Below are 15403 nucleotides of genomic sequence, written 5' to 3' on the forward strand. Positions count from 1 at the left end.
GGAGATATGAACATCATAGAGGGGGACCTCCTGCTCGGGACCCACCTCTATAAGACGCACTGGCAAACTCAACTTATCCTTGTATTACATGGATGGTCATTTATCCAAATGTCTGGCTTGTAATACCACATTTTCGCAGGAGTAGCTGCTGCAGGTCAAAAGTATGGCCAGCTTGGGCTTCCCCGGTGATAACAGCTGTATGACAGGGGTTGCAAGGATCATCTGATCGCCGGGCCAGCTTTACTATATAAAGAGGATGTCACGATGAGACAACCTCTTTAACAATTTCCCGTTATAAACCCAGATCAGGTCATTTGGACCTTCAGTACTGACGATGGACTGAATATAATTGAGTTTTGGAATAATTTGTTATTACATAGCAGTATTGTTATTTCTAAGATGAGAAATAGTACTATATTTTTTATTGAAATACTAATCTTGTTAAGTGTATTCAAATGCTAGGAGTTAAATAGCAGATTGCAATTATACCGCTACATTATTATCGTCATTACTGAACTACATCTATCTGTTGGGGAGAAATCAAGTTTTAATTATTATCAGTATTCATAATACGGGGGCACATTACAGCAGACTCTAGGCAGTAGTTTAATTACTACCAGCCAGTTGCTGAGAGGTCCCTTAAATATGAGCCTTTCTTTATTCATTACTTTACTCAATACTCTTGGGAGAGTTAAACATGCTTCTCATTTTTTCTAAGACTAACAATTCACGGGAACACTGAGGTCATTTTTTTTCTATTTTGTAAAATAGTTGTTAAGGGAAAAATGAAAGTTGTGTTGAACGTAAACCAGATGGAAATGTACAAAATCGTCTTTGCATCTCTAATTGGAAGCACGGTAACGCTGTAATAGATTCTGCAAATTGCAAAAAAATTGATCTTGTTTACATTACTGTCAATGACATCAACGAGAAAGGCAAATACACATATGCTTATAGTAAAAACCAATACGTAAAACCCCATTTTAGAATTCAGCCTTGTGTTTCAATATGAGATGTGTTGCCATATGCGCAAGAATGTAGAAGGGTTTACTTAAGAATAGGATTGCGTATTAAGAAGACTTAGACTCTCTGAGGGTTCCTAGTAAGATTTTAATGATCAGGTAGCACAAGCAAGCCACTGTTATTGTAACATATGCCTCCCTTTAGTCAGCGTAATGCATATGCCGTAAAATTATCTATAGCTGGTTGACTCAATAGCAACACCTCATTATTTTATTATTCAGTATTTATTCCAATGTTTGACGCCTCATGAAATTACTGATAATGTGTTATAGAAGGGCAGATCTGACACAAGTGAGAACAATTTCATTTCCCCCGCATTCCTTCCTGCTGGTATGTCCTTCCCTCCCTTGGTAGAAGTAGCAAGAGTAAATAGTTAATTTGCTTCAATTATAAGCCTGTCCTGCTAAATTAGAAGCTGCAGGGATCTGGAAAGGCAGAATTACACTTATGAGCTGACAAATCCTCAGAGCCCAAAAACTGATGTCTCTTTCTTGGAGCTACTGTAATTCCATTACTTTTATGTCAAGTCAATCAGATTGCTTAATCTTTATTGTTGCTTTCACACTCTTTAGACATTTTCCTTCATGGTCAGTTTGATGAAAGTGTCTTGGGAATAATTAGTAGGTTACTACCGAGCACCATTGATGTCCCAGTTCTCTTAACTTATCTGAACTTTTTTTTTTTTGGTCAAGAACCTGGTAGTAACCTCACAATGAAATGTTGTAGATCCTAATCCACAGTATCGCCAAAGACTATCAAACTATGAAGATTCAAGAAGATTCATTTAATTCCTGGAAATCCGTTGTAATAGCCACAGGGTGCACAGAAGTTGTTGGGGTGTCATCTGGAAGCAAATGTAAAGTAATACAAGAATTTGTAATCAACTGCACCCAATAGGAAAGAAATTCTATTTTAGAGGCCGTCCTGTTCTCAAGGAGAGGATCACTTCCATCATTGTTGCTCTGATGTGTATCAGTTTTGTTTAAAAATATATTATGACTCTACAGTGTTTTCCTTTTATAACTTACTTAATAGTTACATTTTTTGGGGTTTTGACTAAAATTTGTTCATCATACATCATGTATTGTCATTTTTATCAATAATATTATTGACGTCTAAAGACATAAGACCAACAGTTAGATGAATGAATATATAGACTTAAAGGGGTGACAGGTGGTGTCCTACCTTTTGGAACCACTCCTTTTCAGAGAATGGGCATAGGCAGGGGTGGCTGCACATGGGAGTTACGGAAACAACTTGGTGCGCCTGTAGAGATTGTTCTCCACATTATTATTCATTTATATTACTATGGTGGCTGTAGAAGAGGATTATATTGATCTGAAATAAGTATGCACAATTAATAGTTGGTATAAAATGTTAGATGTTTAATGTTTTTCATGTGTATTATTTGCAGGTGTATAAGAAGAAAACTGAAGCTGCCAAAAAGGAATATCTCAAGCAACTGGCTGCATACCGAGCAAGTCTTGTATCCAAGGTAATGACTTTATGACATATGTCTTACCAATATCACTTAAATGGTTTTGCAAAATTGTTTCCACAACATATTACGTTTGAAGTGTATTAGTTTCTAAAAGATGACTTAGGTCACTTACCTGATTTACAGGTCTAAGGCATCATGCACATGACCGCATTGGTTTTGCAGTCCACAGTCTTGTATTAACAGTGACCGGGACCAAGCTGCAGCTCCACTGTATCTTCAACATGGCAGACAATGATAATAACTTTCTGTTAGTTAATCAGGAAGAACGAGAGACCTGCAGTACAAACGGCTGAGCTTTGAAGGAAAACAAGGATACTGTACAGGAGGATCTAAAAGCACTGTAAAGTTTTTTTTTATTTTTTTATTGGAGATATTCTTTAAATCGTACCTAACTTTTCAGGTGACTTTTCAGAATAAGCTACTATGTGTGTACAGAGGAAGAACACTGTTTCTGGCCATTATATGACTTGTGTCCTGCATTTTTTCAGAGTTTTCCCCTCTGCAGTCTCTATCTAATTCCCAGTTTTCTCTGAGCTAGTGGGTCGAGCCTAACTGATATCATGTCTACCATACACTGCACACAAAGAAGAGGAGAATCTTGATCTCTTATCTCTGTTAATTATATATAGTAGCAGTAATGAGCAGTGTAGCTGAGAATCCAGCACTGGGGGAGATATAACTCTTACCAGAAGCTGCAGAACATCTGTGTGGGTCTCACTCCACTCCTGCCCCCTTCCCTCTCCTCTCTCCATAGACTTTTATCGGCAGTGTCTGTGTCTCTTTCTCTCTCTTCTCCTGCTCACTACTCCCATCCCTCTTCCCCTCTCCATATCCTTCTATGTGTCTGCATATTTCAATCCCTACTCCCTCCTCCTACTCCCCTTCCCCTCTCCATAGACTTGTATGGACAGGCAGTGAAGTATCTAGAGATGGATTTTGCTTGACAACAGGGGATGGACATCAGATTACAGGAAGGAAGACACCTATTGGCAGTAACTTCACACAGAATTTGCATGGGTAAAGCAACAAAATGTTAACAGTAAATAAATTACAAAGCTGATATATATCAGGTATACTATTAGATTACCATAAGTTGTTTAAATAGTTAGTGTCTGGTTAAATGTTATAGTTATAATTTTAAAGCCATGTGCAGGTAATTCGTTTAATTCCTGTAACCTATTTGCATTATAAAAGAAGGTATAAAAAAAAATGGCTTCCTTTTTTTTTCTTTTTTATTAAGATTTATAGTTATGTGGGTATATGTGAGTTTTCTTCCTTCATATGTAACAAAGTGAACCATTTTCATAATAATATAAAATTTCCCTACAAGTTTTAACCATTTTTATAGTATATGTAATCAGTGACAAATTGTTTTACTCTTCTGATAAATGTATGTTTACATTGTAGAATATATAAAACCCATTCATTACTGGTTCAGTTCCCTCGAGAAATAACATATATTCACTCCATAAATTGACCCAGTCCAAACTCTACACAAATTCATTAATTGAATTTGTAATGTGCTGCTATCCCCTGGAGGGGTTAGATGAAGATCAATCAAAATTCCAACCACTGAACATGCAATTTATCATACTAACGATCTTTTCTCTAACCAGAACTAGCAGTTTACATTAAGTAAACTGCAGTGACTTCAGTGCTTATAATATAAGTCAGTTGAGTTACAGTGTGAGGACCTTGAGTCTTATTATAATATTTGTACATTATAACATTTACAGAACTATTGTTACTTTATCCAAACATTAAAAATATGCCATAATATCTTTGCGGCTGCTCATGTAGTAATTTTCCACATCTGTAGAAAAAAAAAACATGTCAATGTTTTTACTTATGTATCAACATGCCTTAGATGTAGATAAAATGTATTCTACGTATTCTATTGCTAGGGCTACATTATCTACTCCTCATCATTTAGTAATCACACTTGATTCTTGCCATTCCTCAGCTGTTCTGTCTGCTGTGACTAGCCATGTTGGAGTACCCAGTCATCTCACAGGGCAGGGGGACATAAAGGTTAGGCCCCATTCACATCACGTTAAGGCACTACGTTTATCTTGTACGTCAGGAAAGTTCCCGTCGTACAAGATAAATGTGTCCATAGGGCTCCATTATCTCGACAGAGACCAAAAGAGTGTCCTTTTGGCCTTCGTCGCGCTGTTATACGTCGGTATACCTTTTTTTTGGAGGATGGAGTAGTGTAGTAGACTACACTATTCCATCCTGAGGGATCCCGCAGAAAAACATACCACACAGTATACGTTTTTTAACAAGGGAGCCTATGGGTGATGGATGCCATTGTATGGCATCCGCCACAAATATACGTTAAACGTATACCTCGGGGAGCTCTCGACATCACAATCCATATAGGGATAGTGACGTTAGGAGCTTCCTCAGAGTTGAAGGCCCTGGGCAGAGCGCTATTGAATGGCTCTGTCCCGGGACTCCGGCTCCCTGAAAACTCCTGAAGTCACTGTCCATATATGGACAGTGACGTTAGGAGCAGTGCTGGAGTCCCCAAGCAGAGCATCAGCTGATGCTCTGCTCGCCGAATCCAACGATAGGGAAGTCCTGAAGTCACTGTCCATAAATGCACAGTGACTTCATTAGTTTTGCCAGGGTCGGTCCCTGGGCAACGTATCCCACTGTATGCCATATAGTGGTATACGTTTGGGCTTTTGTCATAGGTATACGTCGGGGGTCTTCCCGACGTATACCGCCGAAACAAGCCCCTAACTTGATGTGAATAGGGCCTTAAATGTACCAATTTTTGTCCTATTTTATTCTTTGTTGACTCATATAGCATTTTAGGTGAATTTGAGATCCACACCCTTTGTACTAAAGCAACAAAGTTTTTTGCAGAATCAATATATAGACTCCAAACAAAGTTGTAATGAGGGCTGGGGACCGTTTAAACCACAACTGTCCCCCCCCATATCATCTAGGCGGCTCCATAAACGAATCTATATATCACAGAGAAAAAATTAAGAGCCTTTGACGCCAATGTATATATATATATAAAAGTTTTACATTTTTATTAAACAAACACCATAGATAGTTAAAATAAACAGAAAGATATGACTCTAGTATAACAAGCGGAGACCGCACCAAATATTGTTGCTAACTATAGTCTATGGGCAAACATGCAGATATATTAGACAGACATCTATTTCAAAAGTATAATACAATGAACAGTTCATTGAGCAAAATTAGATGTCTGATCACAGACTTACTCATAGGTAGCAATAGAGAGTGAAAGACAGTGTCTGCAGTGTCATACATCCCCCTGAGGAAGCACACGTGGCGAAACGCGCGTCAGGGTTTATGCAGCGGAGCAGACACTGTCTTTCACTCTCTATTGCTACCTATGGGTAAGTCTGTGATCAGACATCTAATTTTGCTCAATGCACTGTTCATTGTATTATACTTTTGAAATAGATGTCTGTCTAATATATCTGCATGTTTTCCCATAGACTATAGTTAGCAACAATATTTGGTGCGATCTCCGCTTGTTATACTAGAGTCGTATCTTTCTGTTTATTTTAACTATCTATGGTGTTTGTTTAATAAAAATTAAAAACTTTTATATATATATACATTGGCGTCAAAGGCTCTTAATTTTTTCTCTGTGATATATAGAAACGTTTTTTGCAGCCAGAAAAAATCTGCCTCAGAATTCCCTAAGAAATTTTGAGGCAGATTTTGACCTTCCTGCACTTTTTTTGCGGCATTTTTCTGTGCTTTTTTCACCCACGACCATTGAAAAAAAAGACTGCGGGCAAAAAAACGCAGTTAAAAACGCTTGGAAGTTATTGCCGCATGTTTTTTCTGCCTACCATTAATTTCAATGGGAGGTCAGAGGCAGAAACCGCGACAAGAAAGGACATGTCGCTTTTTTTTTCCCCACGAGCGACTAAAATCCGCCCGGGGAAAGAAACTCCTCTGTCTTCCATTCAACTCAAGGGAGGAGGGGCGATTTCAGCTGTTTTATGGTGCTGATCCAAACACGGTTTCCACGTCAAAATTAGCGCCAAACAAACTCTGAGTGAACAGGGCCTAGAAATTGTTGTATTATTGTCTTAATCTATTAAAGCTAAAACTAATACTGTGCTATATGCTCTGTATAAGTAAATATACAGTAAATGCCATTATACTAAAGGTTATGTATACTTTTGCAACTATTCTGTTTTACAGATAGTCTAGGTTTGTCTCTGCAGTTTAGTCTCTGCCATATTCAGACAACACAGGGCCTGTCTGTACTCTATAATGATGGAAGGTCTGAATATGAGCTGTATACATAAAATAGGTGGATATTTTTAATCAAGACTATTTGCAAAGTTGCTTCATTTTGTTTTTATTTAAGATACATTGGAGCAATAAAAAGTTCCAACATTTTTTTTTGTTTTGATGTCATTTGTTTTTTTTCATTTATTGGTTATTGTTTTATTTATTTTTTTCTCGAGTCCATCTAAAATGTACTTGGATATTAATGGGCAGGAAATGGAACTGCTGATTTCATCTGTTTTTATGATTACACTTATTGTCTACTCTAAAGCAAATAGCTTCTAGTTATGAACTCATATATTATCACCATCTTTTCTATTTAAATACAAAATGACATGTAGCAAAAAAGAAAAACGGCCATCTCCTTAAGAAATACTGTAAATTAAACCATAAATTATATGGTGCTTGGCCAAGAAAATCTTATTTATGTTTTTAGTTCTAGAAAAAGAGAGAGTGAGAGTAAAATAAGTGGCTTTTTATACAATATAAAACATATTTAATATTTGACATTTTGTTGGTGACTCCTTACAAGAACAAGATTTTAGATTACAACAACACACCTCAATTCATTTAAAAAAAAAATTGCCATCATTTTGCAAACAACATACTCTTCTCCTTATGCTATTGCACTGCAATCCCAAGTATACATAAAATATTGGATAGGTATTCCGATAGTTTCACAGAGCTGGATACAATGCGGCATATTTATAAATGCATCAAACTGTTTTTAACCTGCAAAAATGATTGAAGTTGTATGTGACATGCACCAGACCCACAAAAATGTCACATGGATGTGAGTTTATGCACAAAAAAAAAATGGCATCTATATGCTTATCTAATCTGGTGGCCATGCTCAACCTATTTTCAATTATTTGGCTGTAGCAGTTTGTATAAATATTCCCAATTTTGTTGTAGGGTACTATGACCCTGACCCTATGGCAGTGTTGGACTGAGTACCAAAGGATCCCCCGAAAGTCATAGACTCAGTAATTGGCTTCTCATACAATGGGGCCCCAATGGTCCAGCAGAAGCCAAACAAATTTAGAGCTAAATTTTGCAAATCTCTTCCCACTATCATATGTGTAAATTAATGAATAATATATTTAACCTTGTTGATGATATGTATTGTGTGTGCAATGATAACAACAAAGATTACAATGAAATTAAAAGTATATCTACACAGGTTCTGTATAGTTGGAGCGTGGGTCCTCAGAATCATTTCCTCTGTTGTGCCCAAGGAACCTCAGTCCGATACTGCCCAAGGTACTTGGCATAACAGCCTGGCGTAGTTGGTTCCAAGGATAACACAAGACACTTTATTCCTTAATTGTGACCACAAACACGTCTTTGACATAGACATTAATACTTTGATGTTTTCTTATTTTCTCAAAGAGTTACAGTGACCCCATGGATGTTAAGACGTCTCAACCTTCTCAAATGATGAATTCAAAGCCCCCAGTTTTCCATGGACCCACACAGCAACACTCCACATTGTATCTCAACTCTCCATATCACCAACAGTCAACAATGAATCCACATTTATCTGCCATGCATCCCGGTATCAACAGGAACATAGCTCCCAAACCCAGCAACCAAATGCCAGTGACTGTTTCTCTAGCAAGCATGGCTGTATCTCCTCCTCCATCTCTTCAGATGAGTCCACCTCTCCACCAGCACATGCATATGCAGCAACACCAGTCAATGTCCATGCAGCAGTCCATTGGAAACCAGCTACAAATGCAAAGTCAATCAGCTTTGCATTCACCAGCAATGCAGCAGGTTGGTAATGTTTTCATATGATCAAATACTTTACATAAAACAAAACATCTATTACTAACATCATCATAAAACACATGTTAAATACTATTCATATTGCTCGCCATACAAATGCCTGGTCAGTATGTAGATTTGCTCTGTATAAATGGCATGATTTTTACCCTGTAGCAATGTTCATGCCTAAAGAAATGGTACCTAATAGTGCCCTATATGTAGCTAATGCATATTGTGTTTTCTATCTATCTATCTATCTATCTATCTATCTATCTATCTATCTATCTATCTATCTATCTATCTATCTATCTATCTATCTATCTATCATCTATCTGTCTATCATCTTTATATCCATCTATATACTATGTAAGTCATAAAGTTGATAGCATACTGAAAAAAATGAATCTTTCAATTTTGCTTTCATGTTGATCATTATCAGTTACTCCGAGGAGGATAAAATGGCCAAAATAAAAAAATGAATAACAAAAAGTCTTCAAAAATGTGGCCCAGGAGATATCTATTTTGCGTCCCTACTTTCTCACCAATCTCAAATCATACAGTACCAGTCACTGGATGAGAGACAGCTTGCAGGCTGCAGTCTATCTGAAATGGATGATCAGTCAAGCTAAGCCTTCCCCTCTTAGTCAAGCTCCATCCCTCAGTTAAAGCTTTTGTTTTATGACTGCTGTCATGGAGGGGGTGCCCTTGCTCGGGGCTCTCCGCAATAAGGCAGAGCAGAGAGTGACTCTAGCCTGCAGAGTAGCTCCCGTCCTGGCGGACTCAGCTTTGCCAGGAATTACATGGTCACCCATTTATTTGAAAGGGCACAATGTAATACTACATATACCCTGAAACCGGTACTGAAGGGGAGATATATGGCCAGATAAAATATCCTTCATAGATAAAGGCTGCCGCACCTTCATTAATGGCATGATATCCAGAACAACTGTTTTTAGTGAGGAATTGTCTTAATAAAACCCTTCATTAAAGGGGTTTTCCCATCAGGGACATTTATGGCTTATCCACAGGATATGTCATAAATGTCACATAGATGCGGGTCCCACCTCTGGGACCCGCACCTATCAATAGAACGGGGCCCCCTAAACCCCGTTATACCTTTTTCTGCTGCAGCTGCCTGCCGGCCACTTCCTGACTATATGGTCGGGAGTATGAAAACAGCGTAACAGCTACGCTGTTTCCGTAACTCCCAAAGAACTGAATGGTTGCTATGGAAACAGAGCAGCTCGCATGCTATGCTGCTTCCGTAACTGCCATTCACTACCATAGGAGTTACAAAAACATAGTCGCTCAGCTTGCCAAACAGCATGTGGCAGACTCCCCAAACACATGGAAGAAGATTTTCTAGTCAGATGAGACTAAAGTTTAACTTTTTAGTCATCATAGGAAACCCCATGTGTGGCGCAAGCCCAGCACTTCCTATCACCCCAAGAACACCACTCCCACAGTGAAGCCCAGGATTGAAGGAAAGATGGATGGCTGGAAATACAGGGCAAATTTTGAGGATAACTTGTCTGCCAGAGATTTGAGACTGGGATGGAGGTTCACCTTTCAGCAGGACAATGACCCTAAACATACTGCTAATCTACACTGGAGGGGTTTAAGGGGAAATATTTAAATGTCTTGGAATGTCCTAGTCAAAGCCCAGACGTCAATCCAGTTGAAAATCTATGTCGTGACTTGAAGACAGTTGTACATCAACGCAACTCACCTAACTTGAAGGAATCGGGGCAGTTTTGCCTGGAAGAAGAGGCAAAAATCCCAGTGTCTAGATGTGTTAAGCTATAGAGACATACATATGTAATTGCAGTAAAAGGTGGCTCCACAAAGTAATGATTTTCAGGGGATAAATACGAAATATAAAAGTTCTCTGTCTTTTGTCTTAACTATTATTTGAGTCACAGTAAAAAGTAGTTTGCACCTTCAAAGTGGTAGTTATGCTGAGGATATCAAATAGTACAAACCACGCAAAAATCATTTTCATTCAAGGCTGTAATGCAACAAAACAGGAAAAACACCATGGGGGTGAATACTTTTGAAAGGCACTGCATATCTATAGTACCTGGGGAAGCAGAGTGATAATGAATGAAGTTTTGCGAAAAATTTTTTCCTAAAGAAGCAGTGCTGCCAAAAGTTCCTAGAAATGCTTCTATGGGAAACTGGGTTTGGTATACAGCATGTTTGAAACGTTGAAGTAGACTTTATATGTGTTTTTTTTCTTTTTTCTCACTTAATTATATGGGGGATAAATGCAAGGAAACTCACTAGAAATTGGGTGTTCTGAAGGGTACCCTAGAATTACTCTAACTTGGTAATAGGTTTTCGAATTCTAGCCATAAATCTTTTATTTTCTGAAATTGTATAACATATTCATTTCTTTCAAGATAATGTACAATGACAAATGGAAACATGAAGAGTTCTGGATAATTAGAGGTAGACATATTATTTCAGTTTTGGGATTATTTGAAGTAACTGGTTCTAATATCCAAAACATGGCAGATATGGTTAAATTAAATTTTTAAATACTAGTTGGACTTTATTGTTGTAGTCACGAATAGGCTCAGTTTTTGATAACTTGGTCATTGCTTTTTTTGACTCTTGATGTGCTTGCTGGGCAGTACCTAAATAGTAAACAGTGCAGACATTGTCACTCTCTATAGCTGTGCCCATGCGCTCATCTGTGGGAGCGTGGCTGTGATTGATAGCTGCACTCCCATACTAATGGTCAGGATTGAAGAAAACTGCAAATAGTATATGGGATTTAAATAAAGGGAGGAGGTTCCCTTTATGATTTCCTTTTAGGCCATGGCCTGATGATCGCTTAGGTTCACCCTTTTAGAGTGTCAGCAGAGAGCATTAGAAAGGCCCCCAGGGCTGTCCTGTGATAATGCATTCTAGGGCATACCATAGGTATGCCCTAACAGCTATCTGTGCATATTACTATTATTAGTACTACAGTTAAAAGTAGAGATTAAATAGACATAAATCCCCTGCAAAAGAAAAAAAAATAATACACAGAATATCTTTTAGTCAGTGCTGAACATGAAACTTTCAAAAAGTTGCAGTGACAGAGATACAGACAACCAATATTTCACATCAATTGCGAACATTAAGTATATTTCTGACAAATCAGTATTATGGCTAAATTATACAGTCTCGGAGAATTGCATAGATTATTGTACTTACATAGTCTGTTCTTTTGATGTCTCTAAGAGCACAGAACATTTAATAAATCTGCTGGAAATTTGCATATTTGTCCAAAAAATATTGAAACAGCATCATTTTTCATCTATGGAGTGTTTGCTGTTATGAGGTAGTTTTGTTATTATAAGCCAAATCGAAAAAAAAAATCCTACCCCATTATACATGTATGGTAAGCATATCTAATAAGATGTGCTTGAAAAAAGTTCCATAGTGGAACTGAAACGTGGCTTGGCTCTAAACATGGGCAAATAAAACCACATATTTTTTATTGGACCTTGCTGGAGTGCTGCAATCTTTTTTTCTTGTATGTTATTTGGATCTGTGGATTAAGCTCTAGTTGATTTGCACCTTTCACTTTATTACATGAGTGCTGCTTCATTTACATATTTTTGGTATATATATACATATACATGCTAGGGGGACCATCAATGGGCACTGGGTAACATATTATTATTGTAATAGATGTGATTTGTAGACAATTCTGTTTAACATACTCGAATACTGCACATTGTTTTAGGATAGAAGCACCCCTAAGTGAAACCAATTCCATATTGTTAATTTCTGCAGCTATTTTCAATTCTTGTCTGTTCTCAGTAATGTAGGTTGGAGTCATTTATTTGTCCTCAGGCTAGAAAATGGAATCAAACCTCTGCCAGATATTTCTTTCTACACTGACCTTGACAAACCAATCTCCCTGTATAAAAAAAGACACTTGCACTAAATTTGCCTTATTATTTAACCGGAGGGTTTCTTCCATTCTTGAACAGATTCCTAACATGTTAACATTAACATTTCTGGAAGTAAGACTATATGCATAATTGTTTTGCAAAAAAAAGATGCTCACAGGATCCTCTAAAGCAGTAGATCTGGATTTAAAATGTAAAAGTATCAGGTTAGAATCTAAAAATATCCAAATGTATGTGCATAGATAATAGATCAGTAATGTTGTCCATGTATTATCATATATAAATAATCTCAGTAGAACTGTGCAGATGGGATCAGTATTTATTGCTAAAAATAGATTCCCAGCGTAGGGTTAAAAATGAAGCCTTTGATCTGATAATTAATTATTTTGCAGACTAACAGAAATATCTCTCTCTCTGTATATATATATATATATATATATGTCTGTGTGTATGTATATATATATATATATATAAACATAGAAGATGCTGTAGAAGGACATTAACTTTTACTTACCACTGTACTTGATGGGGCTAGTGCCTAAGGTTGGAAACCCAGCCACTAGTTCAGACCACTGATGCACACGACCGTAAAAACACCCGTTATTGCGGGTCGTAATTACGACCCGCAATAACGGGCTCATAGACTTTTGTTAGCCACGGGTACCTTCTCGTTTTCTCACGAGAAGGTGCACGTGCCGTTAAAAAAATAGAACATGTTCTATTTTTCTATTTTACGGGCCGTGCTGCTATACTTTATAATGATAGCACGGCTCGCAAAAGCGTCCGGCTGCCCGCGGCCGGCCGTGCCCGCCCGTGCTTGTAATTACGAGTCGTAATTACGAGCACGGTCGTGTGCATGAAGTATTAGATAAGCTAGCTGGCTAAAGCAGGGGAGGAATTCCCATAGATTAAATGGGTGGATGAATGGCACAGCAACCAATACCAAACATAACAACATAGCAAAAAAAATGTGAACATAAATGCCATACAAACATAATGCAGTATTTTAAAGATACAAGATTCCATAACAAAAAGTAGACCTGAAGTAACACACCATACCGGGTGTAATAGTATCCATAGCAAATAACTCATAGAACTATACACACATACTTGTTATACATAGATTGAAGTCACCCACCACCTTGGGAGGGTGAACGTAATCTCGCTCTACCTATCAAGGGGATATGTTTTTGATATTTTAAATTAGCCCCAAATTTGGCTATGCACATAGCTGATACCAGTTACCACAGAAGTTCAAGTGAGCGAACTGTTTGTTCCTCATGCCCCTATGAGATACCAGGTTGTGAGAGGGATATTACAGTGTGTTCACCCTGTGAAGAGTAGCAGGCGAACATTAGAGATAACTGTTAATGTTAACCTAATAGGAGTAGGGGAGTTTCTCACCGCCATGAGAAAGGCTACATTATTCACAACTCTTGACATGGCCAGCAGGTACTGGAAGGTGCCTGTGCAGGAGGAAGTTCACCAGAAGACCGCATTCATCACCATTATTGTCACCTATTAGTTTTACTGCATTTCCTTTGGTCTTTTGAATGCTCCCATCACCTATGGAGCAGTGTCTGAAGGATCAGAACTTTGACTTTGTGTTTATTTGTCTCGATGACATGCGGATGTAGCCATCTTTAACTTGACTCTGATAACTTGCTGCAGCATAATATAACACAAAAAAGCCATTGGAAATTCATTGAAAAAGTCAAGATAAGCGATCTAGCCACTGTTTATTTAATGCGTTAAAAGTCAAGGTAAAGACGGCTACATCTGTAATGGTATTTTCAAAGAGCTTTGTTGCCCACCTCCAAAAACTTAGGGTAATGCTAGATTATCTGGACCAATTTGAGTAAACGCTCAAGCCAAGCAAATGCAAGCTGGCAAAAAAAGATTTATTATCTGGAACGTGCTGTGTGAAGATGGAATGGCCCCCTTACCCAGCAAAAGCCCAGGCTATCTATGATTGGCCCTACCTACACAGGGTTGCAGAAGTTCACTTTTTACGGGTGTTAAAGAGGTACCATTGGAGATATGTCAAGGATTTCTCCAAAACAACCCCACTGAAGCAGCTTTTAGGAGGGGCTAACGGAGCAGAAAGGGACAGTCCCAAAAAGAAGCCTTCAATGAACTAAAGTGTCGATTAATGAGTGCCCCCATTTTGGTTTTGCTGACTATACATTGCCCTTTCATCTCTACAACGGTGGCACCTTGCTGGGGCTGGGTGTGGTGTACAGAAAAAGGATGAACTAGTCATATCCTATGGAAGTCAGAGTTTACACCCGGCAGAGAAGAACCCCACTAATTATATATTTTGTCCACGTCAGTTGATCAATACTGTTTGTCCAGGGACTGAAAGGTTTGCAGAATATCAAACGGGAAGCTGAGTTAATGTGTACAACTTTAATAACCGCTGGAATATCTGAACCCCTGCCAAACTTGAAGCCATAGAATAAAGGTGACTGGCAAGACTGGTCCGGTTTAATTAAACTTTTCACTACGGGCCTGTGTGCTCAAACGGCAATGCAGAGAAATCCAAGTGCAGTTTTACACAATGGAGTGGATGAAGCTCTGGAAGGTGTAAAGAAACCCCCATTGTGGATTGCTAGGACGCCATTGCAGGTACAGGTAAAATTCCTTTTGGGGGTTCAGGAGAGATGCATACCAGACAAGAGAGTGTCAGTGAGCTCATGCAGACCTTGGCCTCATCTGCGAATGGATGTCTCAGCGATGCCGACTGTAAAAACTACAGTAAACTCAACTAACTGAGTGAGGACGTTCAGTCGCTTGACTGTAGGGTCGACTGGTGTTAGAGCAAGGCATGTTGTACCGCACAGCTTGGCTCCCCAATGAGCAGCAAAATGTTCTCCAGTCAATCCTGTCTAAGACACAAATG

General features: G+C 38.3%; 1 protein-coding gene across 2 annotated transcripts in view; it reads left to right on the top strand.

Annotated features, from left to right (window-relative positions):
• TOX (thymocyte selection associated high mobility group box) overlaps nucleotides 1–15403 on the top strand; it is a 253276-nt gene that overhangs the window by 229852 nt on the left and 8021 nt on the right. For both annotated transcript variants that reach the window (XM_075828315.1, XM_075828316.1), the window contains 2 exons: nucleotides 2438–2518; nucleotides 8216–8602. In XM_075828315.1, the coding sequence (XP_075684430.1) occupies nucleotides 2438–2518; nucleotides 8216–8602 (468 nt within the window). The remainder of the gene's footprint in view (nucleotides 1–2437; nucleotides 2519–8215; nucleotides 8603–15403) is intronic.

This window comes from Rhinoderma darwinii, chromosome 5, assembly GCF_050947455.1.
Source record: "Rhinoderma darwinii isolate aRhiDar2 chromosome 5, aRhiDar2.hap1, whole genome shotgun sequence".
NCBI lineage: Eukaryota > Metazoa > Chordata > Amphibia > Anura > Rhinodermatidae > Rhinoderma > Rhinoderma darwinii.